Source organism: Myxocyprinus asiaticus, chromosome 18 (assembly GCF_019703515.2).
Source record: "Myxocyprinus asiaticus isolate MX2 ecotype Aquarium Trade chromosome 18, UBuf_Myxa_2, whole genome shotgun sequence".
Classification (NCBI taxonomy): domain Eukaryota; kingdom Metazoa; phylum Chordata; class Actinopteri; order Cypriniformes; family Catostomidae; genus Myxocyprinus; species Myxocyprinus asiaticus.
Genome location: NC_059361.1, coordinates 3,302,501 through 3,330,000, shown reverse-complemented (window position 1 = coordinate 3,330,000; position 27,500 = coordinate 3,302,501). Strand labels below are relative to the sequence as shown.

The following is a 27,500-nucleotide window of genomic DNA, read 5'->3' as shown; positions in this document are numbered from 1 at the left end:
ACCTGGCATCCAATGAATTAAATGAGATTGGAGGTGTGGGTTAGAGCTACTTTGACTTATAAAAAGCACTCAAACATTTTGAGTTTGCTATTCACAAGAATCAGCTGATGTGGACCGTGCCTCGCAAAAATGAGATCTCAGAAGACCTACGATCAAGAATAGTTGCTTTGTTATCTCGACGAGCTTAGATATTCATCTGTTCACAGTTAGACAAATTGTCTATAAATGAAGATGATTTAGTACTATGGGTACTCTCTCTAGAAGTGGCCGTCCAGCCAAGATGACTCAAAGGGCACACCGCAGAATGCTCAATGAGGTCAAAAAGTACTCTAGAGTGACAGATAAAGACTTGAAGGAATCATTGGAACTGGTTTACATCTCTTTTCATGAGTCTACTATACGGAAAACATTAAACAGGTATGGTGTTCATGACAGGAAAACACGAAGGAAGCCGCTGCTTTCCAACAAAAACATTGCTGCATGCCTGAAGTTTGCCAAAGACCACCTTGACACTCCACAACACTACTGGGAAAATGTTTTGTGGACTGATGAAACTAAGGTTGAATTGTTTGGGAAGAACACGCAGCACTACGTATGCCGTAAAAAGGGCACCGCATACCAACATGAAAACATCATCCCAACGGTGAAGTACAGTGGAGGGAGCATCATGATTTGGGGCCTAGACTGCTTGCCATCAGAGGGAAAATTTAATTCCCAAGTTTATCAAGATATCCTACAGGATAATGTCAGGGTGGCTGTGTGCCAGCTGAAGCTCAGTAGAAGTTGGGAGATGCAGCAGGACAATGACCCTAAACATTGAAGTAAATCCACTACAGATTGGCTTCAAAAAAAGGAGTGTCCCAGTCAGAGCCCAGACCTTAACCCAATAGAGATGCTGTGGAATGACCTCAAGAGAGCCGTTCACACCAGACATCCTACGAATATGGCTGAGCTGAAGCAGTTCTGTAAGGAAGAACGGTCCAAAATTCCTTCTGAACATTGTGCAGGTCTAATCTGCAGCTACAGGAAACACTTGGTTGAGGTTATTGCTGCCAAAGGAGGATCGACCAGTTATTAAATCCAAGTGTTCACTTACTTTTCCACAGCACTGTGAATGTTTAAAGCAGGGGTGTCCAAACTTTTTCGGTTGGGGGCCAAATGCAGAAAAAAATAAGGTGCCGCGGGCCGCATCGCTGTAATAATTACAAAAATGGTTAGAAGCTACTAGATTGCCACTACGCATAATCTTTATATTGTACGCTTAATATTATGCACGTTTTAATCATAGTTCGTGCTCTATGGTGTAGGCCCTACATGTAAATAAAGGATAGGCTATTTCACTCACAAAGAACTCTCATAATGGAACAGTGATGCGTCTTATACAAAATATTATACTCATTTATTCACATTTTTATATTTTTTACGTCTAATTCAGTGGCACTGAAAAGAACATATAGATCTGCTACTGAGTGTTTTGTTTGACTCCTCACAATAATCAGAATCAGATTACATTTTATCACTTTATGAAGTGATGCAAGGAATTTCTCTTTATTTTTCAAGGAATTACTCTTTATAGCTATACAATTATTACTTCTGTTCTGTTGTTACTTGCGTTACAAATACGATTTTAATTTAATCAAAATATGCAAGTGTTTTAAGCACTTTCTCCTACAGTGTGTCCTCACTCAAATGGCACTGGGAAGCCCGTGAATCATTTTTCTTGATTCGACGGAATATGAGAACGAACCAATTAATTACAGTACACTTCCCAGCGCTACAGATGACGTTCTGGAAGATTATGCTCGGTTCGCACGTCTCTGTGCACGCTCAACAGCAGCTCTACTCAATTGTATGATGTGAAGTATTGGAACATTTGAACAAGAACAAGTACATAAGTAAAGTATCTAACCTGATGTCAATCCTTTAATAAATGCATTTTTTTTTCTTCTGCGGGGCGCTTCATCCTTGGAAATAAGGAGAATTCCAAACTCCTGTTGAACTCTGCCAGTGGATGAAGCTGGTGATGACACAGAACGCACTAGCGGAGACGATGCGCTGTGAATAGCGGCTGCACATGATAGCGACATCCAGTGCCCAGAATATGAATTTCATATAATTTCTCCATAGTGGGCCTAATTCTGTTCTATTTCTAAAGTCTCTCGCGGGCCGCATCGGAGCAGTCGGAGGGCTGCAGATGGCCCCAAAAATTTTTATTCATTAAAAATTGACTATTTTCAGTTCAGGCCTGGGTAGCTCAGTGGTCAAATACGCTGGCTACCACCCCTGGAGTTCGTTAGCACACTAGTTCGAATCCCAGGGCGTGCTGAGTGACTCCAGCCAGGACTCCTAAGCAACCAAATTGGCCCGGTTGCTAGGGAGGGTAGAGTCACATGGGGTAACCTCCTCGTGGTCGCTATAATGTGGTTTGTTCTCGGTGGGGCGCGTGGTGAGTTGAGCGTGGTTGCCACGCTCTACAAGCCACGTGATAAGATGCGTGAGTTGATGGTCTCAGACACGCAGGCAACTGGGATTCATCCTCTGCCACCCAGACTGAGGCGAATCACTATGTGACCACAAGGACTTAAAAGCTCATTGGGAATTGGGCATTCCAAATTGGGAGGAAAAAAAAAGACTATTTCACCCACTATTTACCATGCTATGACTTTAGTATCAAGTAGTTCACTTAGTAAAATGTGATGAAGTCTATTTAAATCAATTTCTCTGAAGAACACGTAAATGCTGCCTATGTAGGGTCTTTGAAACGACATTTGGGGTTTAATTTTGGTTAGGATACTGTGTTATAAAATAGCTGCCTATGCAGATAGCAGACAGTTAAGCAACTCAATAAGTTTCAGAACAGAGCTTTTGTATCAGTAAAACATCATTATACACTGTTGAGAACCCCAACATCTGCTGAGACTGAAATTACTGTCTTCTCTCATTCACGAGACTCCCTTCAGGTCTCACGACACAGACCGTGTTTTAGCCACTTTCAGCTTTCATAACATCTTGTTTTATGGTTTTAGCAATCTTGTGTTTGACCAAGTCTTCTTGTAAGGCTTTATTTTGTTATTTATGTGCTATTAGCACATGTAAATCTATCTGTGTTTTCCGAGACAGTTGGCCTCTTCAGGTGAGACCTGCAATCAATTGGCACATGTAGTCATTCAAAGCAATGTGGTGTAAAACAGCTCGCTTTAATATGACCACAATCTTTAATCTGGACCCATTTGTGGAAGTATATTAGTGTGTGTTTGTGTGTTTGACTAAATGAATAGTCCTAATACTCAAATCGTGTCAGTTTTCTTTAAGAATGGCTGCGTGTTCTCTCTCTCGGGCTCTCTCGCTTGCTCTGTTTGGCCTCCAGACTTGATTATGACAGTTACTGATATCATAATGTGTTTAGAGTCTCTGAAATGTGCAGATAAGCAGGATAAAGCCGTATTAATATCCTGTTAGTGTGTGTTGAGGGCCATCAATATGAGCGCTGGATGGTTTTAACAGATTTACTTTGGGAAGGCTATCATCTCCTCTCTACCATTACACTCACTCGGGCTGATTCAAATCACAGACATATGTTCCTGCAAGAAAGGAGCGTGTGATAGCGTGTGTGGCCGTGAGGAGGAATATCCAGACTGTTGTGATTTAATATCATTAAAGTGTGGGTGTCTGAGCTGGATGGAGATCGGGGCAAGAGTGATGACAATAACACTCGTCAGTTCCAGATCACAGAGATGAGGGTTGCGAGTCAGGCTTTTATCACAGAGAATGACTTCAACACAATGCAACGCTAGTTTTTTTGTTGAGGATTTATCACCGTGTTAAACCACTGCACATTCATCTCGTTGAAATGCAGAGAATGCAAACGTGATACTGAACAACTCTAACACATAAAAACTTTGGCAAAGGATGGGCGATTCTCTTTGACTTAACCAAGAACTGTCATCTAGCAACTGTATAACTCAAAAATGTATTTTCTTCAAGAATGACCAAAAATGCATTTTTCTCCCCAATTTGGAATGCCCAATCCCTACTACTTAATATGTCCTCGTGGTGGTGGACGAGGAGGTTACCCCATGTGACTCTACCCTCCCTAGCAACCAGGCCAATTTGGTTGCTTAGGAGACCTGGCTGGACTCAGCACGCCCTGGGATTCAAACTAGTGAGCTAGCGAACTCCAGGGGTGGTAGCCAGCGTATTTTAACACTGAGCTACCCAGGCCCCCTATGAAATAGTCCATTTTTAATTAATCCACATGCCCCATTGAGAGCGAGAACCACTAATCGTGACCACGAGGAGGTTACCCCATGTGACTCTACCTCCCTAGCAACCGGGCCAATTTGGTTGCTTAGGAGACCTCGCTGGAGTCACTACCTTACAATGCATGCAGGCATTATGACCAGAACTGAACAAGTGCTTTGAAATTTGCAGACAGATCAGAAGTGCTCCATTTTGATAATTTATGAAAAATTTTGCACTGTACATATAATGGTAATCAGTAAAAACATGAAAGTCATCAAATAGCTATGTGTCATATGTTGTTGAAAAGCTCTCAAAGAGTAGAATACAACCAGCCTATTTGTTTTACTCACAGACAAAAATATAGCTAGTAATAGCTAAGTATATGTCTTTGACAATTATGTTTCATGTGAACAGGTGTTGCGTTTATGCTGCATTTTCGCTTATGACTTCAAAAAATAAACAGAACATAAACCAATCAGGGCCTGAAATTCAGTGCGGGATTACGGGTATTGCACACAATTTGAATCATTCCCAAAAGCTCCACGTTCACAGCGTGGGAAATTCCTGCACACTTTTGTTCGCTTTACAGTGCAGCTGTGAATTATTAAACCAGTAGATACAGATGAACAAATCAAATCAATAAACTTGTTTTTGTATCAAACTGTAATTCCAGAAGATGTGCGAGTAAACCCGCAAAGAGTTGCTGTTCCTGTTGTTGTATTAATAACATCTGATATAGGCCTAGTCCAAATACACACATTGTGATCTTCATCTGAATTATCGCTGAACATAATTTGTTTTGTGCCGTCCGTTGTGCAGATGTTGCCCAGTCAGTGGCGGATGCTCGCGCCATAAACGCGCACAGATGAAATGATGAGAGAATTTTCATTTTTGGGTGAACTATCCCTTTAAGCTCCTCAGAAATCTGGAGAAATGCTGTCATCTCCTCCTCCATGTTTTGTAGGCTATGTTAATTTAATAGCCAAAATATTTGGAAATATGTGAATGAGAAAAAAAGGTTGTTTTTTTTTCCAGTAAAGCACATATGCAATGTACAGATCATGCAATTTTGTAATTATTGAAACATGCCGGATGCACAGATTATTAGATAATCGACACAAAGCACAATGTGCACACAGCATCTGGCTATATGGCATCTTGCAATCTGGCTGAAAACACGTTAGCTTTCCTGGATCAGATGATGTCATCGGAAATGATGTAGCGTCACTGAACTCTAAACCAGTCGGATTGGGTTGAGATTAGTGCAAAAATCATCAATATTGGGGCAGAGAGACATGTGATTGGTGACTGTTACATATGGCCACCAGGAGATGGTGCCAATACATGACACGGACTCAACGATGACACAAATGGCACAGGATGAATCTCATTTTCCTTAAATTATTCACAACGATACCAAATACTTGACCCTCCTTGTACTGTATATGCCTTTATTTTTGGGTATGCCACTGAAACAGGAAATCTTTAAAAACACCCTCGGAGCTTAAAGGGTTAAAACTATTGATAGGAGCTCCTCACAGACAGTGTAAATTACAGCTGAAAGGAATGATTGAGCTAGAACACGAGAGAGCCAAAAGCACCTGATTTGACTTACCATGGACAATGACAAACACACACGCTAAGAACACATCACTCACAAAATTACAGGCTGCTGTGTAGATACAGGTTGGAGATGCTAACAAGCTGTTAGACAGCTGAAAAAGGACTATCACATCTTGGAAAACACAGGCATATATAATATGGGAGGAAAAGAAATCAGAACAAGAATGTTGACAGCTCTTATTGTAAGACTGTCCACCTTATTATAAACCCTGTCATGTCCAAAACAGTCTACAAAAAACAAACAAACAAAAAATCAAGAAGGAAGGACAAGACTTTATGTCCGAAAACCAACACTAGCTAGATGTTTTTAAAAGCGTTCTATGGAAATAAGTCTATGCTATCTACAAAAGACAACTCAAAAACAACCCAAGAAAGAAAGCATCACAATTCAGTATAATTGCACCAAGATATTTCTATTCAGATTCTATTTTTTGATATAGCATATTGTCTCTAATGAGGCGAGGAAGAGGAGCCAGTCAAATGAGACTCCAGAGAGATCCAGCAAAGTCAAACAGAGATCTATCAGTAAAACTGAACCAGACAGGGATTTCCACACTGCATGTGGGTGTGTTCACTCTAACTGAAGGTTTCACATTTTCAAGGGCAGTCACACTAGAACTTAAGTGTGAAAAGTTACTTCAGATCCAACAACAACTTTATTGTTGGTGAGAGCAGACTTTAAAATCAAAAATTCAAAATGCACTTATTGTATAATATACAATGAACAGGATGATGCGAAACCGTCAGAAATGAGAGTTTCCTCCATGTTTAATTTTCAGCCAAAAGATGTGTGATGTTTAGATCCTTTCAATTCAATTTTATATATATATATATATATATATATATATATATATATATATATATATATATATATATATATATATATTTAAAAAAACGCAAGTCAGAATTCACCAAGAAAATTTAGAACAAATTGGACACATTTACGCTTGCTTACCCATTTTCCTGTGTTTGTATGCATAAGAATGAGAGTAAATGGAACACAAAATGTGGAGTGAACGCCCCTTTAGAATTCCAGACTTCCAGGCTATCAGAACTGCCTTTAGCAATAGGGCCCGTTGGGTACAATCCCCCATACATAAAATGGAGAAGAAAAACCTTTTTGGAATAACACCAGAATTCTCAATGGCCCGATTAGCCTGCACAACCTTCTGCAGAGCATTCGCCCACATAGAAGGAGAGGAAGAGAGCGAAAGGAGAAAAATAAAAGCAGACAGTACAGGTTAGCCAATGCTAAAAGAACAGATATCTGAAGTATTACTGACTGAAGTAGAACAAACTTGTAAATATCACGTAGTGAGCGTTTCTCCTACAAAAGAAAACACGGGGCACATTGCCTCATTTTTTCCTTCTCTAATATGTCCTCATCTCTTTCTTCCTTTCTCTCTCTTCCTGGGGGGATCCATTTTTTTCCTCTTCCTTATCTTCTTACCTGATTGAACGACTCTTTCAACTCCTCTCCTTTCTAGATTTCTTAGTCTATCAGAGCGAAATTGCGACCACAATCAACTCATCCAGCATTTACCGGAGAGACAGTAAGAAAAACGAGGGATGAAGGCGGCAGAGAAATTACATTTCTCCAACTATGATGGAGTTTAAACAGGATTGGAGTCTAGCGGAATCAGGTCAGCTAACCACACCTGACAGGCATGAGAGCGAGAGAGAGAGAAAGAGAGAGAGAGAGAGAAAGAGGGGAAGAGAGATATAGACAGATATAATAGAATAGAATAAAACAAACATAGAATAGAATAGAATGGAACAGAGAACAGTATAGAATAAAAAGAACAGAACAGAACAGAATCAAAAATTATTTAACAGCAGAGACTGGAATAGAACTAAACAGAAAATAACAGAAATATAGAACAAAACAAAATAGAACAGAACAGTGAATATAACAGAATAAAAAAGAAGAGAATGGAAAAGAACTGAATAGAACAAAAAGAGTTGAACAGCACAGAACAGAATTGTACTAAACAGTAAAGAACAGAAAAATAGAACAGAACCAAATAAAACAGAACAGAGAATAGAATAGAATTTTAAAGAATTGAAGAGAATGGAAAAGAACTGAACAGAATTGCACTAAACAGCAAAGAACAAAAAAGAATGGAACAAAATAAATAAGAATAAGAACAGAACAGAAAAGAATAGAACAGAACAGAATCAAAAAAAGAAAAGAACAGCACAGATTGGAGTAGACCTAAACAGAAAAGAACAGAAAAATAGTACAGAACAGACAATAGAATAGAATAAGAAGAAAACTGAAAATAATTAAACAGAATTAAAAAAGAATAGAACAGCTCAGAATAGAGTTGCACTAAACAGCAAAGAACAGAAAAAAGAACTGAACAAAATAAATCAATAATATAAACAGAATGGAACACAACAGAATCAAACAGAATAGAACAAAACAAGAGAAAAGCAAAAATAACAGAACAGAAAAAAACAACAGAACAGAGAATAGATTAGAAAAAAGAAGAAATCAGAAAAGAACAGAATAGAATAAAGAATAGAATAGAACAGAACAGAATAACTCAGAATAGAACAAAACAATAGAAAAGCAAATATAACAGTACAGAATAGAATAGAACCAAAAAATAAATTTACAGGAAAAAAAAAAAAAAACAGAATGGAACAGAATAGAACAAAACAATAGAAAAGCAAATAGAACAGTACAGAATAGAACCAAAAAATAAATTTACGAAAAAAACAAAACAAAAAAAACAGAACGGAACAGAATAGAACAAAACAAGAGAAAAGCAAAAAGAACAGAACAGAAAAAGAAAACAGAACAGAGAATAGAATAGAATAAAAAAGAAGAAATCAGAACAGTACAGAATAGAATAGAACCAAAAAAAGAAATTTACAGAAAAAAAAAACAGAACGGAACAGAATAGAACAAAACAGAATCAAACAGAATAGAACAAAACAATAGAAAAGCAAATAAAACTAATTTATCAAAAAATTAATTTACAGAAAAATAAAAAACAGAACAGAACGGAACGGAACAGAACAGAACAAAACAAGAGAAAAGCAAAAAGAACAGAACATAAAAAAGACAACAGACCAGAGAATAGAATAGAATATAAAAGAATAAATCAGAAAAGAATAGAACAAAACAATAGAAAAGCGAATAGAACAGTCCAGAATAGAATAGAACCAAAAAATTTATTTACAGTAAAAAAAAACAGAACGGAACAGAATAGAACAAAACAATAGAAAAGCAAATAGAACAGAACAGAAAAAAGACAACAGAGAATAGAATAGAATAAAAAAGAAGAAATCAGAACAGTACAGAATAGAATAGATCCAAAAAAAGAAATTTACAGAAACAAAAAAGAACGGAACAGAATAGAACAAAACAGAATCAAACAGAACAGAACAAAACAATAGAAAAGCAAATGAAACAAAACATAAAAAAGAACAGAACAGAGAATAGAATGGAATAAAAAAGAAGAAATCAGAAAAGAACAGAATACAATAAAGAACAGAACATAACAGAATAAATCAGATTAGAACAAAACAATAGAAAAGCAAATAGAACAGAACAGAATAAAATCATCAGTCATGTGATCAGTGGCTGAGACAGCACACCCTAGGCAGAGTTTTCCTCAAGATTAGGGATCTGTGTGCAGCTGAACTCATTAAAACAGATCTGTGCCGAGGTGACGGTTCTGTTTATATTGAGGTCTGAGGGCTGATGGAAACTCAACTCGACCTAAGAGATGATGTTTGTGTTCTGATAGGAGGATTTATGGGGTGCTTTGGGCAAGAGGGCACTGCTGTATGCATATGGGAAAATGTTGATAGGATGGGTTGATTTAAAGGGGGATGCTGATTGGGGTTTTTATGGGAAAGTTAACTGGCCAGATTGACAATTAGTGGTTACTGATCTTTAAAAGACACTTCAGAGACATATGCACACACATATGAAAGAGTTCAGGTCAGTGCAATGTAATCTCAGGGTTTGTTTGTCCGTGAAATTGGAGAAGGACATAGGAACTGTCACAATACACACATTCACACAGGGCAAACATTCAAATTCATATGTGAACACAGACAGATAAAGGGGCCCTTGTTTCCAGAAGACATTAATTAAGTCTCAGAGGTAAAGTGAGGATTTCCTTCTCAGGCAAACGAGAGGAAATCTGAGCCACTTATCACAAAAGCACGCACACCAAAACTTTACACCTCCAAACGTCAATATTCAGAAAATAATTCTGCACTACTGCAGGTACAGTCACTCAATGATCTAATCAATGATCTAATTAAAACACACACACCTCCAATATCATATCTGAGTCATGCTTTGGCATTGCATGTATTCTATACACTGTTGTAAGAAAGTGTGTGTGCATGAGTGTGTTGTCTTACCTGTACCAGGAGCTCCAATTTCCTGTCATCCAGGAGATGGACCTGACATCTCCGCCCTTCCGTCATCTATTAGGGAGGAGGAGAGAACGAGAGAGAGAGAGAGATTAACGAAAGCACATTCACAGCAGGGTGAAATCAACTGTAAATACTAGGTCATGGTGACAGGAATAGAAAGTCTCCTTGCACACATGCAGCACGATTCCAACTCAAGCAGCAGAATTCAATCTCGTTCACACACACACTTTTAAAGTGAATTAACTCACAGTTCAGTGCTGATGTTGTGTAAGACTTCTTAGTCCAAGTTTGATTTAACCCCTTTTTGCTCAGAGTAATTGTAAATATACAGAATAAAAATAAAAAAAAAACACTTTTTACACAGATATGGCTTTAAAAGTCCAGCGACCGTCACTTTACTCTGGGCTTGTGATAGAACGACATATATCGGCCACACTAATTCTAAGATTATTGCCATCTGCCGATGGCCATTAAGGCTGTCAAATAGAAATTTAAATATTCGTCAAATTTAAGCTAAAAATACACATTCGAATATTAAAACAGTGCATTGACGATGATCTAGGGGGCATTCAGACCGACTGTGTTCTAGGGCTCAGCGATATGCAAGAAATATGTTTATAAAAAAAATCTCGCAATATCCGATTACATCATCAACACCCTTCCATTTGCTGTCACGCAAGTATCCGTCTACGACAACAGGAGGAAAATTACTAATGCAAATTATGATCTAAAGACAATTATACATTAAAACATAATAATAATGACGATAATAATTGAAATATAAATCAATTTTAGGTTCAAGGTGAACATGTTTTTGTATCATTTTATTATTTAATCACACATGTATATGCTATATATATTGTGAACCTGCAGAGCTGTGTTCACAATGCATGTCAAGCTCAAACTGCTCCGTGGAAATAAAGCGAACTAAACTTCGAACACCTCCTGAGATGATCGGAGATAATTTGCAGCATTCTCATAAACGACACTACTCTTGCAAAAAGTTTTCAGATGACTGAAACAGAAAAAAAGAGCGAGAACTCTTTACATGCACGTTTTCCACGAGACACGCTCCTACTGCATGCCTCTGAACAATTCATCTGTTCTTTAAAATATACCTGTAATAAATTGTTTCTTCAAGTGCGTGTCTTTGTGTCTTTGTTAGACTGCCATGCGCATGATATAAGCTACCAGCGTTTGGCTGGTGCTAATTTCATACCCTGTGCTGCTATTTAATATTTATAACATTAATATTATTTGGCGAATTCCCAGCTCTATGGTTTTGTCCTTTCCCGATGTTGTCGATCATCATTTGTCAATGATGCACTGACATCGGCATAGGGATATTTGTCAGATATCGTCGATATTGTGTTCTTGCGCTAAAAAAAGCTAGACACAGCACTATGAATATTACAGAACACAGGTGTCTTGAGATGCATTTTTAAAGGTTTAAGGCCACGTCTACATTAATCCAGATACATTTGAAAACGGCGTTTTCGTTTCAAAACACTCTCCGTCCACACTAGCGTTTTCAAGTGTTTTCCAAAAGTTGCTCATCCACACTGAAATGTCTGAAAACGCTTACGTCCCTGTACTGCGCGAGTAAAACGTAAGACGCTTCGACATGCGTCATTTCCATCAGACGTTTATTTACTTTCCACCTCTTTGAAACGTCGCAGCAATGTACGGTCTGAAACGCAACTGTCCTCGCGTTCCACCGCTGAACAACAACTGCGAGTAAACATCCCGTCTCCTTTGAAGTATATACAAACTGACATTAATCTTTAACAACGCAATCAAACTGGACAGTAGCCATAACAACTGCGATACAACATCGTCCACCATCTTGTTTTGGGCTGAATGGGTCACATGACTGCGTCACATGACTAAAAATGCGTCATCGTTTTCGAAAGCATCCGTTTTCACAGTCCACACTACAACGCAAAAACGGCATTTTCAAATTTATCCACTTTGGAGTGCGTTTTCAAAAAGCTCAGTTTTCGCGGACAAAAACGCCATCTCAGTGTGGACGGAAGGCCAAAACATAGAGAAAAAGATGCGTTTTCAAACGAAAACGAATTAGTGTGGACAAGGCCTAAGTTTCTTGACATAGCATCTAAGGGTACATTTACACGAAAACAATGTACTAAAAAAGTTTTTCCTTTGTGATTTTGAAAAGTTTCGCATTCACACAGATCCACGAAAACAACTAAACACGATGTATCATGCATGCCAGGCCAGTAGTTGGCGATGTCACTTTGTAAAGAAACACTCCGTGCCTGCGCACATAAGCATTCTTCCACAGAGCGGTGAATACAAACAATGAAGATTGCAAAAGCATCAAGCAATTTTGTCTGGACGGATGATGAGGATTCTTTATTACTACAAGTCTTGAGCAGCACAAACACAGTCCTGTATTCCACCATTGTACTTTTGAATGTCTCGCGCGTTGTTTTGAAGTACTCGCGCGCATGCCTATAGACTGAACACATAATACGCATGCGCATGATGTCATCGTTTTCACAAATTCGCGTTTTTGTATGTTTACATGGAGACGATAACGGCATCGTTTTCAAAAACTTGCACTTTGAAACCCGTTTTCGAAAGTTTGCGCTTTCAGGCCCCAAAACGCCGTTGTCGTGTAAACGAACAGCCAAAACGCATAAAAAGTTTTCCGTTTTTAGTTGAAAACGTTGTCATGTAAACGGCCCCTAAACAAACTAAGCACTCATACACAAGAAGCTGAAAAAAGTGACAAAAATCAAAGACGTCTATATAGTGCATGTTTACATAGCAAAACAATTAAAGAACAGCATGGACGGATGCAAAAATGCGCTCAATGTGAACAAACCCCTTAGGTGAAAGTCTTTGGCCATTCCCTCTTGCTCTCAGTGTATTTTAAAACACTCTGTCAAGTTGAAAGGAGTTCCATTTGGTAAAGTGTGTCTCAAGATCCCCTACGTGCGTAAAAGGATGAGATGAGGCTGACTTTTTTTATATTCCAAAACTCCACATGACTGAATAACCCCAAACTACAAACCTATACAACTAAAGTCCATCTAACAATAACTCTACAACTCCAGACTACCAAAGGCACACAATTTCAGACCATTAATGGATACACACATAGGTCTGTGATAAAAATCACAGATTCCTAACTACTAGGGCTGGGTAAAATTATTGATTTTCAGATGCATCGCAATCTTCGTTTGAATGATCTTGATATCGATTCTTAAACCCCACGATTGATCTTTATGTCGCAACCCTCTATAATGCAAGTAAATCACTCTCATGTGCAACCAAATCTCACGCTATGGGACTAACAATGTCCGTGATTAGCCACTGGCTCGTAAATGTTCAGATGTCACTCTCCAGTGATTGAGTAGGATGGTGGAGGAGAAGTTATTAGCACAGAGGTCTTTTCACGGCGTGTTCGGTTTAACTCGTTACCGGTTTTATTCGGTACAAAGGACAACACCGGTGTGAAATTTTATACCGGGTAAAAACATTATGAATGGAACTTCCAATATCAATAATAATGAAAGCCTAATGAATAGAATAGCCTTCAATGAAGAATAGTTGCCTAACGAAGAGTTTGCGACCCATGATAAATGAACCTAAATAACGCATTGAAAGCAAGATGTTCTTTACCAACGTATCAAATTACACAGGCAGCAAAGTACACGCACTGACAGAAGACGTTTAATTGCAGGTATTGAATATAATGTGCATGGTGGGTAACTGTAAGATGTCTCGGAATGACTCAAGAAATGCTGTTAGACACACAGACACGTGCTTGAAGAAACACACTTTATTATATTATTAAGAACAGATGAGAGAAAAGCCATCTATGTGCATGTCTGACGCACTGTTTGTTCGAAGGCGTATGTAAAGGGTTCTCACTCTTTCTTTGTTTCAGTCTTCTGAAATGTTTTTGCAAGAATAGTATTGTCTTATCACGTGGCTTGTTGAGCGCGTTACCGCAGAGACGTAGCTCGTGTGGAGGCTTCACACTATTCTCCGCGGCATCCACGCACAACTCACCACATGCCCCACCGAGAGCGAGAACCACATTATAGCGACCACGAGGAGGTTACCCCATGTGACTCTACCCTCCCTAGCAACCGGGCCAATTTGGTTGCTTAGGAAGCCTGACTGGAGTCACTCAGCACGCCCTGGATTCGAACTCGTGACTCCAGGGGTGGTAGTCAGCGTCTTTACTTCCTGAGCTACCCAGGTCCCCCATGTTTACATTTTATAATTGTTTTTAGATCTGAATTTGTATTTGTAATTTTCCGCCTGTTGTCATAGACGTATACTTGCCTGACGGTAAATGGAAAGGTGGTTATATAGGATTTTTTTTTTTGACCACTTTGTTATTTTAATTGCTTTTTCGTTTAATTCAAAGTGCAATTTGTGTAATTTGAAATAATTTCATTTGAAATTCAACTCAGCCAAGAGATTAGGTATTACAGCTGAGTGAGTCTGTGTTAATATAAAACACTCAGCCGTCACTAATTGGTGCACGAGGGATCCTGCCATGTCACTTGGCGTAGATACCTAAACTGCACCAGACCGCAATCTGATTAGTGCTTTGATTGCCATCTGCCATGGTGGGAAATGTCTCGTACATCAAAGCCAGAGAGGACCGCTCATTATTAATATTAAATTGAGTCTGCAAAGAAAACAAACACACTAAATAAACAGTTTTCTCCAGTGTGTGTTTTCAGAAGCTCTCCCACCGGGCCAAGCTGGACATCCACCTCTGACTCTGAACTCCGTCTTCCATGTTCCATGCTTTTTCTTCACTCTCACACACTATTTATGTGCGTGTTTGCTTAAGATTGCTGTTTCCCTGCCAGGTCGTATAGTAAACATCCCATTAAGAGCAGGTGGACCGAGCACATCTGTGAGGAACAGAGTCTGACTGTAGGGTTCAGCTGGTTTGACAACTCAAGTACAAAGAACTAAAATGTAACCTGATACTCCCATTGTCCTCTCTCCCTCTTGAGAGCTTTTCAATTTTGTTTATTTTTTCTCTAGTGATCTTTTAAAAGGAATCTGAGGGTCAGTGAATGTGATACTAACAGCAGCGGTAGTTCACATCAATCAGCACGTAAAGACTTTCCATCCGCTTCCTGTTTGGATATACGAGTCAGAGAGGCAGATCTGCACTGACTCACTCTCTATCATTCTCTCTCGTGTCCTATATCTCTCTCTTTTATTCCATCTCTCCCACTTTGCTTTCATGCTAACACTCGCTCTCCCACTCCCTCAGCCCCTATACGTAGGCCAGGTTCAAAAGGGAAGAGCAAAAAAGGGAAAAAGAGCCTGATCTCTTAAGCTTTTCAGTGTGGTGGTGGTGTATGTAAGGACGTAAGCTTAGAATGGGAACATGTGGAGTGTTCTGGCTGTCATCAGGTAGCACCGTCCCTGAGGAACACAAACAATGAGGATGATAAAAGCTGTATGGCTCACATTTCCTCCATGCACACCTCAGCAGAGCTAAAGAGGACTACAGCAAACACACAACCATGTGACAGAACACAGGCTTGATTGTGAGTTTCCAAACAAACTGGTGTGAGTTTGTTATTGACCTGTGAAGATGTGTTCTTTACAAGGGGGGGGGTTTGGCTTGATGAATTTCTCTCGGCCATGCTAACACTGTTTCACCCTCTCTCTTCCTGCCCATTGCAGACTAACTCTACCTCCTAAAAGCTGATATTCTGTCTTTACTCTGCAGAATAACACCCCTCAGGCAACATCTGTATTCTTGTCCCTAAACCACAGAGTGGGATCACATTTCCATATAATAAAGGCAAACCTAAATCAATATGAACTGACTCACCTGAACTGGGTCTGGTCTTTACTGATGAGGTTTTTAATATCTCTTTCCCTGGAGCACCACATGACCCAATTAGGCCATCTAACTTTAATGTTATTAATTTAAGAGAATTAAAGTGGTAGCATCATTGATTCAAACCACTGTATAGAATCACTAAACCCATATGCATCCTTCAGCACTGGACTTTTTGACAATATGAGCGCCAAACTAAATGCGCTGGCTAAAGAGCTGGTAAGCAGAAGGTTGCCGGTTTGATCCCCACAGCCACCACCATTGTGTCCTTGAGCAAGGCACTTAACTCCAGGTTGCTCCGGGGGGATTGTCCCTGTAATAAGTGCACTGTAAGTCGCTTTGGATAAAAGCATCTGCCAAAATGCATAAATGTCAATGTAAACTACATTTTCCATCTCAAACCTAGTGTAAACAAAACCTCAAAATGCGTATTCGCTTAAAAAGTTCCAGTTCAAGTTTGATTAACAGTATGTGTGGCATAATGTTGATTTCCACAAAAAAAATGATTTTGACTTGTCCCTCCTTTTCTTTTTTTTTTCTTTTTTCTTTTTTTGGGGGATTTTTCCCCTTTTTTCTCCCAATTTGGAATGCCCAATTCCCAATGCGCTCTAAGTCCTCGTGGTCGCATAGTGATTTGCCTCAGTCTGGGTGGCGGAGGACGAATCCCAGTTGCCTCCGCGTCTGAGACAGTCAACCCGCGCATCTTATCACGTGGCTTGTTGAGCGCGTTGCCACGGAGACACAGCGCGTGTGGAGGCTTCATGCCATCCACTGTGGCAACCACGCTCAATTCACCATGTGCCCCACCGAGAACAAACCACATTATAGCGACCATGAGGAGGTTACCCCATGTGACTCTACCCTCCCTAGCAACCGGGCCAATTTGGTTGCTTACGAGACCTGGCTGGAGTCACTCAGCATGCCCTGGTATTCGAACTAGTGAACTCCAGGGGTGGTAGCCAGCGTATTTTACCACTGAGCTATCCAGGCCCCCGTCCCTCCTTTTCTTTAAAAAAAAAGCAAAAATCGAGATTAAGGTGAGGCACTTACAATAGGAGTGAATGTGACCAATTTTTGGAGGGTTTCAAGGCAGAAACGTGAAGCTTATAAAAGCGCTTACATTAATTCTTCAGTTAAATTCAACGTACTATTTGAGCTCTCAAGTTGTTTAAATTGTCATTTTTACAGTCATTTTAGGGTTTTAGGGTGTGTTCACACTTGGCAGGTTTGGTTCGATTAAAACGAACTCTGGTGCGATTGCTCTGTTAGTGCGGTTCATTTGAACAAGTGTGAACGCTGCCATCCGAACCTTGATGCGCACCAAACAAGCGGACCGAGACCACCTGAATAGTGGGTCTCGGTCCGCTTCCAAATGAACTCTGGTGCGGTTCGATTGATATATGAACGCAACGTGGACCAAAGACGTCTAAACGGACCAAAAACAGGAAGCAATTTGCCTAATACTGACCTCAAGCATACCTGGTTCTTCTCATCATAGGAGCTATGTTGCCCATTACAGTTCGGTACAGGCGTCAGAACCGCCGTCAGCCGTCCTTGCAGCATATCTTCATTTGTGTGTGCAACGGAGGAATTCCTGCCGCTGTTTTGACTGCTTTACACATTTTACTAGCTCTTCATTGTTCTCAGCTGGTAAAAATAGCACCATATATACATATATAAATCCAACGAGCTCATTACACCCAGCAGGCAGCATTGTTCTGGATGTTCGGCAAGTTCCGTCGCAAAATATACGTCATAAAAGCTGTCCAATCAGGTTGTGACTTTTTCCTGATGCCTTTTGTTTCGTATCTTTAGGTTCGGTGTTAAATGTGCCAGTGTGAACGCTAAGCGAACCAGGACTAAATGTATCATTTTCTTTTTTGGTCCGGACCAAGAGGACCAAGAGAACCGAACTACAAGTGTGAACACACCCTTAGGGTTTACGCCGTTAAGTCATCATTGCAACAAAGTTGTAAAATTGGATATAACTTTACACAGAAAAGGTAAGCAAGCAATTTTATCACACTAAATGTTAATAGACATATTGTTTACGTCTTGTGGCTATAATTTTGAAACAGTGAGTATTTTAACGTTTATGGATTGTCCCCATTCACTTCCATTGTAAGTGTCTCACTGTAACCTCGATATTTGTTATTTATTTTTTTTAATAAAAGGAGGGAGGAGTCTAAATAATTTTTGGTGGTAATCAACATTATGCCACAGATGTATTGAACACGGAATATTCCTTTAAGGTTTAAGCCAGGCCTACATCAAACTATAATCAAACTGCCGCAAAATAAGATATAAAGAGCTTGAGGCTTTAAATAGAGCAAATAGCATGCTGGAGAGCATCTAGCTAAAGCTTAAACCCTTAGTAGTGCCCAAGATGTCACACCGATGAGAACGCTCCTTACTGGAGTGTAACTGTAGGGGGAAGTGGACAAACTCTGAACCCTTCTGTCAGAATCTAACAATCTGGTGCAGGGAACTTTGTGTTGGCAGTAGTTTGTTTGTGTGTGGTTACAAAATGCCTCGCCTGTAATCACTGAATGGTGAGTCACATCTTCCTCAGATGAACTCCAGAGTGGCACACTACACTCACACTGCCCTGTGAACCTGTGATGTCATTAAAACACATAACACACACATTCCAGAAGTGCAGTCAATGTAATACTTTCTATATCATTTTTGTAATTTGTTTCAAAGACAACATGTGCACTCACTCTGATGCATAACTCTGTAAAATGAAGATGAATCAGACATAATCTGAGCCAGTGATGAACCCGCTCTCTAATACAGATTTAAGACTGACCCCAATGCCCTTTTTAGGGTTTCATTACGGTTTAACCACGCTAAATCCTAATCTATCTCTTAGCTTGAGATAACCAGAGATATATAAGCCTCTGAATTAGTGAACATTCTAATAAAATCATATCCGACACAGATATGAAGCATACACAACTGATAAGAATAAAAGCCAAGGAGTGGCTCCCGGTGGCCCATGTGCACTCTAAGGGGGCATTTAGCCATTATTCCCCCCTAATGCACAATGACAGCAAAATGACAGTGTATCACACTGACTGAATCCACGAGGCAGAAAAATCAATGTTCATCACAAATACAAGCAAGAAATTAAGTCTCCTGGTGCCCACTGACAAAAGATAAAGGTTTAGGCGACTATAGGTCTGGTTTTTATGCCTGACCGTATGTGCTGGAGTACACCAGCCTGCTGACACTGTTGCCCTGCAGTGCAGACATCACTGAGTGAGCACAAAAAAAGACATCCGTCACCCAAGACCTGCAATCACAAGACCACACCTGTCTATATAGACACAGCATGGCTTGCTCTGTTTACGGTCTGTAGAAACAGTCCAATCCATGTCTCAAATCCCAGCATTTTTGGACATCAAAATACTGTCCATGTAGACAGCTCAATAGGTTTTAAAGGGATAGTTTACCCAAAAATAAAAATTCTCTCAATTTCCTCACCCTCATGCCATCCCAGATGTGTATGACTTTCTTTCATCTGCAGAACACAAACGAAGATTTTTAGAAGAATATTTCAGCTCTGTAGGTCCATACAATGCAAGTGAATGGTGGACAAAACTTTGAAGCTCATAAATGCAGCATAAAAGTAATCCATAAAACTACAGTTGTTAAATCCAGACCAAAATGTAACTTGACAGCATTTGTGGCATCATGTTGATTACCACAAACATTTATTTAGTCTCATCCCTCGTTTTCTTTAATCCCCCTTTTGCGTTCAGAATCTGCAGACACCTTTTGCATTTGCCGGTCAGTTTTGACCCGGTGGAATTCAAGCTTATAAATCATTCGTAACCTGATGGTATTTATCTAAAACTATATTGTAACTCATTAATAGGTTCTTAACTGTTCATACATGTAAAAAGATTTACATTTTTGGTATGTTAACTGACAAATATAAAAGTTATTCCTTAATAAGCAATTTTTTTTAGAATTAATAAAATGTAGAAATTATTTGACATTTCAAAATATACATTAACTACAGCAAAACCAGTGTGATACATGTGAAGACATCTATTTTATCAACATTTTTGTGGAATTTTATCTAAATATAGCGTAAGATACAATTTATATTAACATCTAATGTGAGAATTACTAGTCATTTTAATTAATTTCCTATTACTCATGACTGCTCAATACAACTTGGTGGTCAAAAGTGATGAAACCAACATATTATTCTTTAGCTAAACTTCATCAAAACAACTTTACAACTCAATTATACAACATTAATACTTCTTTATTATGTTTTTAAGCAAAATCTATTCTATTAACTCTCATGAACTGCTGTAAGCTGGTTGTGCATCAGATGACCGCAGAGTAAAATATGAACAATTTCCTCTTTCAAGCCCTATTTAGACTAATGTGTGCATGAACTTTTACTCTCGCCACACTCCCTTTAGACAGTAGTACCTTTGATTTAATTTATTTGTTATGTTTGTCACATCTGTCATGTCTGTTTTGTACAGGAATGTGTGTGTGTGTGTGTGTGTGTGTCTGTAGCTGGGCTTCCATCCAAATATTTTTATGCGCATTTTGAAATTGTGCATAAAAAATCCTGAATGGAAACGCTTGATATGCGAATTAACTTTCTAAAATTGCTTCAAATTTAATGCGCTAGGTGGAGGTGGATTTTCTAGAGTTTCGCATTAATTAAAATGCGCGTTAAGGTGATGGAAACGGTTTATTCACAAAACGTTGATGCATTTTGACGCTTGATGTGACTAGCCCACCGAAAGGTCCGACCTTGGCACACAATTCTTTGAAAATAGGCCTTGTCATTCAGAAGTGATGTACCCACAGCTGGTAGGAACAGTTTTGAGTGCAGGCCAAGTATGCAGAGACTGGCAGTGTGTGGACATCACAGCCATTTTATCCCTCATTATATCAGATATTCAACTTATTCTGCAGCGTCTCCTGACAGCATTTAATAAACGAGGTACAACTGCTCCAATCCTGCAAACAGAACTCCCCTAAGCAAGGAGGTCAATTCAGCTGCTCCATCATGACAAGGTGCCCACACAACAATTCGCACAATGCACAACAATTCGTATTTTCTTCAGTCTAATTTTTAGAAATGCATTTTAAAAAAATGCGAAACATCTGGATATAGATTAAGCATGTGTGTGACTGTACTGTATGTGTGTGTGCATGTAAACAAGATGCAGTCCCAGTGAGAGAGGATGGGAAAGAGACTAAATGTAAGTGAAGTGTTTATAAGTACAAATCTAATTCACAGATGTACAAAAGAAATCTACACATTATCATGAGTAAAGCCACAAATGATGCCCGGGTCAAAACTGACCCGTGAACGCAAAAGATGTTACTTTTTGCTTTTTTTTAAGAAAACGAGGGACGAGTCGAAACTAATTTTTCTGGTAATCAACATTATGCCACAAATGCTATCGATTGAGCTCAACTTGTACTGAACAGTGAAAATCAGTTCGTTCTATGGGGCTGTTATAAGACATTGACAGCAACTCAAATAATCTACGATGCCAAAAATGCAGCTTTGGTCGGTTTTGAGACACAGTCCTTTGCTTTTTATGGGGCTGTCATAGGACACAAATAAAGAAGCATTAACACAACAGAAGCATCGTTCAAGGATCTTTAAGGATATGACCGTGATGGTCACATGCATGCAATCCTTTTATAACCAAGTCACTTTCAACAGTGCATCTGGCAGTAATTCAGCTGTCACCATAGGTTAAAAAAATGGATGAGAGAATCTGAATAGGCAGCAATGGTGACCAAGCAAAGCAAATGAGATAGCCATGGTTCAAGTTAAGTATGCAAACGCAGTCCCTGCCCTTAAACGCAACATTCGTCGTGTCTAAAATCACCTCAAGGATGATGTTTGTCTAAATAGACTGACATTGTGAGGCAAAGATGTGATGTTTCTCACAGAGAGGACCTCGGTGTTTCTTATGGGGTTATATTTGTGCCACAATTCTGCGTGACAAAAATTATATTTTGAGCATGCAAAAAGTTATTTTGCATGCAGAGTGGGTAGGAGGAAAAGGCAAAATTCACATTCGAATAAAATGTATTCAAGCGAAAAAATTGATTTTCGTTTGCTCAAAATGAATTTATCTTTGAAAAAGATACATTGCTTTACAAAACTGAGTTCAAGCGCGTGCAAAATAACTTTGTGCACTCAAAATATCATCTTGTGCATGCAGAAAAACAAATGTGCGTTCAAAATTTCATCTTGTGCATGCAAAATAACTTTTTTGCTCAAAATATCATATTGCGCGTGCAGAAAATTTTTGGTGCGGTCAAAATTTCATCTTGAGCGTGCAAAATAAATTTTTTGCGCTCAAAATGTTATCTTGCACGAGTAGAACATTTTTTGTGCAGTCAAAGTTTCATCTTGAGCGTGCAAAATAACTTTTTGTGCACTCAAAATTTGATCTTGCGCATGCAAAACATTTTTTGTGCGCTCAAAATTTCATCTTGAGCGTGCAAAATAACTTTTTGTGCGCTCAAAATTTGATCTTGCGCATGCGGAACATTTTTTGTGTGCTCAAAATTTCATCTTGACTGTGCAAAATAACTTTTTGTGTGCTCAAAATTTCATCTTGACTGTGCAAAATAACTTTTTGTGCGCTCAAAATTTGATCTTGCGCATGCAAAATAAATTTTTTGCGCTCAAAATTTCATCTTGACCGTGCAAAATAACTTTTTGTGCGCTCAAAATTTGATCTTGCGCATGCAGGACATTTTTTGTGCGCTCAAAATTTCATCTTGACTGTGCAAAATAACTTTTTGTGCGCTCAAAATGTTATCTTGCGCGTGCAGAAAAATTTTTGTGCGCTCAAAATATCATCTTGTGCATACAGAAAAAAAATTGTGCGCTCAAAATATGATACCGCGTGTGCGGAAAATTTTTTGTGCGCTCAAAATATCATCTTGCGTGTGCAAAAGAACTTTTTTGTGCTCAAAATTTCATCTTGCATGCGCAGAACATTTTTGTGCGTTGAAATATCATCTTGCGCGTGCAAAAGAACTTTTTGTGCTCCAAATATCATATTGCGCGTGCAGAACATTTTTGTGCGCTCAAAATATAATTTTGCGTGTTTAGAATTGTGGCACATATATAACTCCATAGTTTCAGATGTAAAAAGGCCAGCAGGCTAGTTTACACTGTGGGAGCCTTTTCACCTCCTCGAATCAGATTTTAACGATGGTTTTCTGCGTGTATGCTCACCTAGCAGCACTCTCTAGCAAGTTTCAACCCGTATGAGAGTAAAAATAGAGAAATAGCAGTTTGCGTATGTGAAAATGGAGAGCAAATCGCATTTTTAACGCATCCATTCTTCCATCGTCCCTCACAGACTGACTGAAGCGCGCGATTTACCTTGTGAATTCTCTCACATTAAATCCTCGGATGTATTTGTTCTCCGATGATAATAGTAATCCAGAAGCGTTAAGCGTGCACTCGCCGGCCTAAATCACCATCGCAGTCAGCATCATCCATGCCGTTGTCGTGATTCCCGGTGAAGCAGCAGCGGCTCTCGGGCGGACTGACAGCGGCAGTGCCAGCACATCCCGTCCCATCCCTCTCCACTCTCAACGCGCTGTTTCACAGGGACCGCTGGCCCGCTTCCAGCAAGCAGCTCCACACAACAGAATCACACACACAGCAAACCCGAACCCCTCCTCTTGCCTCTCCGCTTCCTCCGCCTTTCCACACCGGCGCGGTTGTGATCATGCAAAACGCGACACACACTCTGTTCAGCTTTCCATCAGCATCCATTTACACTACATAAGCAATATGCATGTGCATTTATATCGTGCATGGGTTGCATAGCTGCACAATCTGCTACATCTGTCCAAAACTTGTCACTTTCCAAAAAGTACCATGGTATTACTATGATTTTTGGGCGTAGTACCACAGTAATAGCACAGTATTGCCTTCTAATGCATGGTACAGTCACATAACTTTTTTGGTTTTTGGAAGGGATATTATGCATTGCATATATGTGGGGGAAAAAAAGTTTTTATTTTGTATTTTATTTTAATTTTAAAGGAGACTAAAGAAGCTGACCAATGACTAACAGACCCACATCTGGAGAAACATTTGGGAATGGGTTGCACTCTCTCCCCCTGACTTCTTCCGCCCCTTAGTTTCTAATTCAGACTTCCTTTCCCGTTTGGTTTGGCCAGGGTGAGCAAAAGGGGTAGTGGGGTGGGGGGGTGAATGTTTGAAAGATGCTTTTAAACTGAACCTGACTGTTAGAGGGAGCTGATTTGTGTGCACTCCTTCACATAGACGTTTAACGGTCGTTTCACCGCAAAGGCAACATTTCACAGGGCTCAAAGAAAACTTTTACAAAAACTGGAAAGTGTTTTCCTTTTAAGGGTCATGCATAAATTCTGCATAATGAATCACTTTTTGTCATTCCCCTGACATGGCAAGAAGAATCACACAACGAAAAACCATTTGTCACATTTACATTTTAACCCTGCATTAACATATTCCTAGGTTTATAACTTTACCCTGGGTTATTTTAATCTTGGCTGGTCAGGTTTTGACATTTCAGACTGTACATATGTAAACACTAGGATAACATTTTTATTTGCATGTTTAAAAAGTAGTGCTATTTGTCGATTAATATTTGTAATCGTGATTAATCGCATATTTTTAAAGTGTTGAAATTTGACTATATATACAGTACTTCTATTCTTGTCAAAAATGCATTTATTTCCATCATAGAAATGAAAACAATATGTAACATCATAATGCTTTTTAACATTTTCCTTCCACAGTATAAAGATAGAAATGCACTAAAATAGCACCAATTCAAGTAACATTAAACGTTTCTCAAAATCTAAGTGGGAGATTGGCTCATTGAAAGAACAAATTTCCCCACATAGGTTGCATATTCATTGCAATGGGCATTAAATCTCTTAAAATCTCATCCTCCACAATATTAATCAGCCAGGAGACTGTGACTATCCGCTTCATTACAAGAATCGTTGTCAGGGTGTTAACGCCAACATCAAGCGGCGCTTTGAACTCCACATGAAAAGCGTTGCAGACAATCTCATTCTGCGTTTTGGTGATAGTTAAGACTTGACGTGCTTCTGTGGTATTTAAAATGCGCCTTACATAGGCTGAAAAATACTTGATTTCTATCAGAAGTCCCATCTGGGCTTGTTTTGTACATTAAATAGTCCCACCGCTTTATCACTGACACTGAATCACTGTTGTGTGTGTGTTGTGAAGTGTGCGTCAGTGTAATGACTCCCGGCGGACACATCGCAAAGGTTCCGCCCTCCCAACAAGTGTTTATGCTGGTTCATTCTGTATTAACGGTAAATGCATTAATCGTGATTAAGGAAAATTAGCGCATTAAACTTTTCTCATTAATCGCATGCGTTAACACGTTAATTTAGACATCTTTATTAAAAAGGTTAATAACATTATACGCAACCTGTTTTTAACAACTGCTTGTCCATCTTTGGAAATGTTGCCACGTAAATCTGCTCTGGTTTTCTTTTGAAGCAAGTCTGCCTACAAGTCCCATTTTTCTCCCAATTTGGAATGCCCAATTCCCACTACTTAGTAGGTCCTCGTGGTGGCACGGTTACTCACCTCATTCCAGGTGGTGGAGGACAAGTCTCAGTTGCCTCCGCTTCTGAGACCGTCAATCCGCGCATCTTATCATATGGCTCATTGTGCATGACACCGCGGAGACTCACAGCATGTGGAGGCTCATGCTACTCTCCACGATCCACACACAACTCACCACGTGCCCCATTGAGAGCGAGAACCACTTAATCACGACCATGAGGAGGCTACCCCATGTGACTCTACCCTCCCTAGCAACCGGGCCAATTTGGTTGCCTAGGAGACCTGGCTGGAGTCACTCAGCACGCCCTGGATTCGAACTCGTGACTCCAGGGGTGATAGTCAGCGTCAATACTCGCTGAGATACCCAGGCCCCCAAGTCTACAGTCTTTTTAAACATACTACAAAAAGAATAGAAGCAAAATGCAGAGGATTAGAGAAACGCAGGGATAGCACTCCAAAAGCCCTGCAGCAGGGCTTCATAACCCAGGATTAAAAATGGTCTTAAACCAGGGTTTAAAAAGACGTTAACCCAGGATTAAGCATAGTTTGAAAAGCCCTTTAATTTCTAAATGTGTTGTGATGCAACGTTTTATTTCTTCACACTGGGACATGCAAAAATATTCCCAATACATTCTGTCATGATAATGCTGTACAGAATAATTTCCACAGCTGTCAGTTTTACAGTTTTGAGCCTTACTTTAACAGGACTTGAACGTTGGAGAGAAAGATTGCACTTGGGTCAAGATTTTCCATCTCTCATCATCAACCTCTCTTTCTGTCTCACGTATATACACATCCTCAAGGGAGGGACTTTGAAGAGTAACTGAACAACACTCCAACATAATGCAATTAGGCTGCAGACTTAGATTTCATTTTTTATCCAACTGGGTAGCTCAGTGGTAAAATACGCTGGCTACCACCCCTAGAGTTCGCTAGTTCGCTAGTTCAAATCCCAGGGCGTGCTGAGTGACTCCAGCCAGGTCTCCTAAGCAACCAAATTGGCCCGGTTGCTAGGGAGGGTAGAGTCACATGGGGTAACCTCCTCGTGGTCGCTATAATAATGTGGTTTGTTCTCGGTGGGGCGCATGGTGAATTGAGCGCGGATGCCGTGGTGGATGGCGTGAAGCCTCCACACGCGCTATGTCTCCATGGCAATGTGCTCAACAAGCCACGTGATAAGATGCACGGGTTGACTGTCTCAGACACGGAGGCAACTGGGATTCGTCCTCCGCCACCCGGACCGAAGCAAAATCACTATGTGACCACGAGGACTTAGAGCGCATTGGGAATTGGGCATTCCAAATTGGGAGAAAAAGGGGAAAAATCCCCAAAAAAACAAAAACAAACAAAAAAAAAACATCTGAACTCCAAATTCAAGTCAATCAAGCCTGACTGTGTTTGTGGATTTGATGGCAGTTCTGTGTATCTTCACTGATTTTAAAGACCCTATACACTATTTGTAATTTTAATGATAAAAGAATGTAAAAAAAGCAACAGTAAAAATTGGTCAACGGGTAGTTACCTTAACATATGGTAAAAAACGATCATATATCTAACGAGACAATACATGTAATTTGACGGAAAAATAATGTAAACATTACGTTTTTTTAGACTTAAAAAGTACGATTTTACTGTATAATTAATGGTAAAAATATATTTAATGTTTAACAAGAGAATAAATGTACTTTTTATGGTAAACTAATGTTAAAGTTACGTTGAAAAACAATAATCTGGTGTTCCCTACGTGATCAT

The 27,500-nt window shown here is 39.5% G+C and overlaps 1 protein-coding gene across 9 annotated transcripts in view; it reads right to left on the bottom strand.

Annotated features, from left to right (window-relative positions):
- Window positions 1-27,500, bottom strand: part of LOC127455875 (FERM domain-containing protein 4A-like) — a 239,314-nt gene that overhangs the window by 67,332 nt on the left and 144,482 nt on the right. For 8 of the 9 annotated variants that reach the window (XM_051724022.1, XM_051724023.1, XM_051724021.1 and 5 more), the window contains exon 2: window positions 10,255-10,320. In XM_051724022.1, coding sequence (XP_051579982.1) covers window positions 10,255-10,320 — 66 coding nt within the window. Of the gene's footprint in view, window positions 1-10,254; window positions 10,321-23,528; window positions 23,791-27,500 lie in introns of those variants that run through there. The other variant, XM_051724024.1, reaches the window with a different exon arrangement.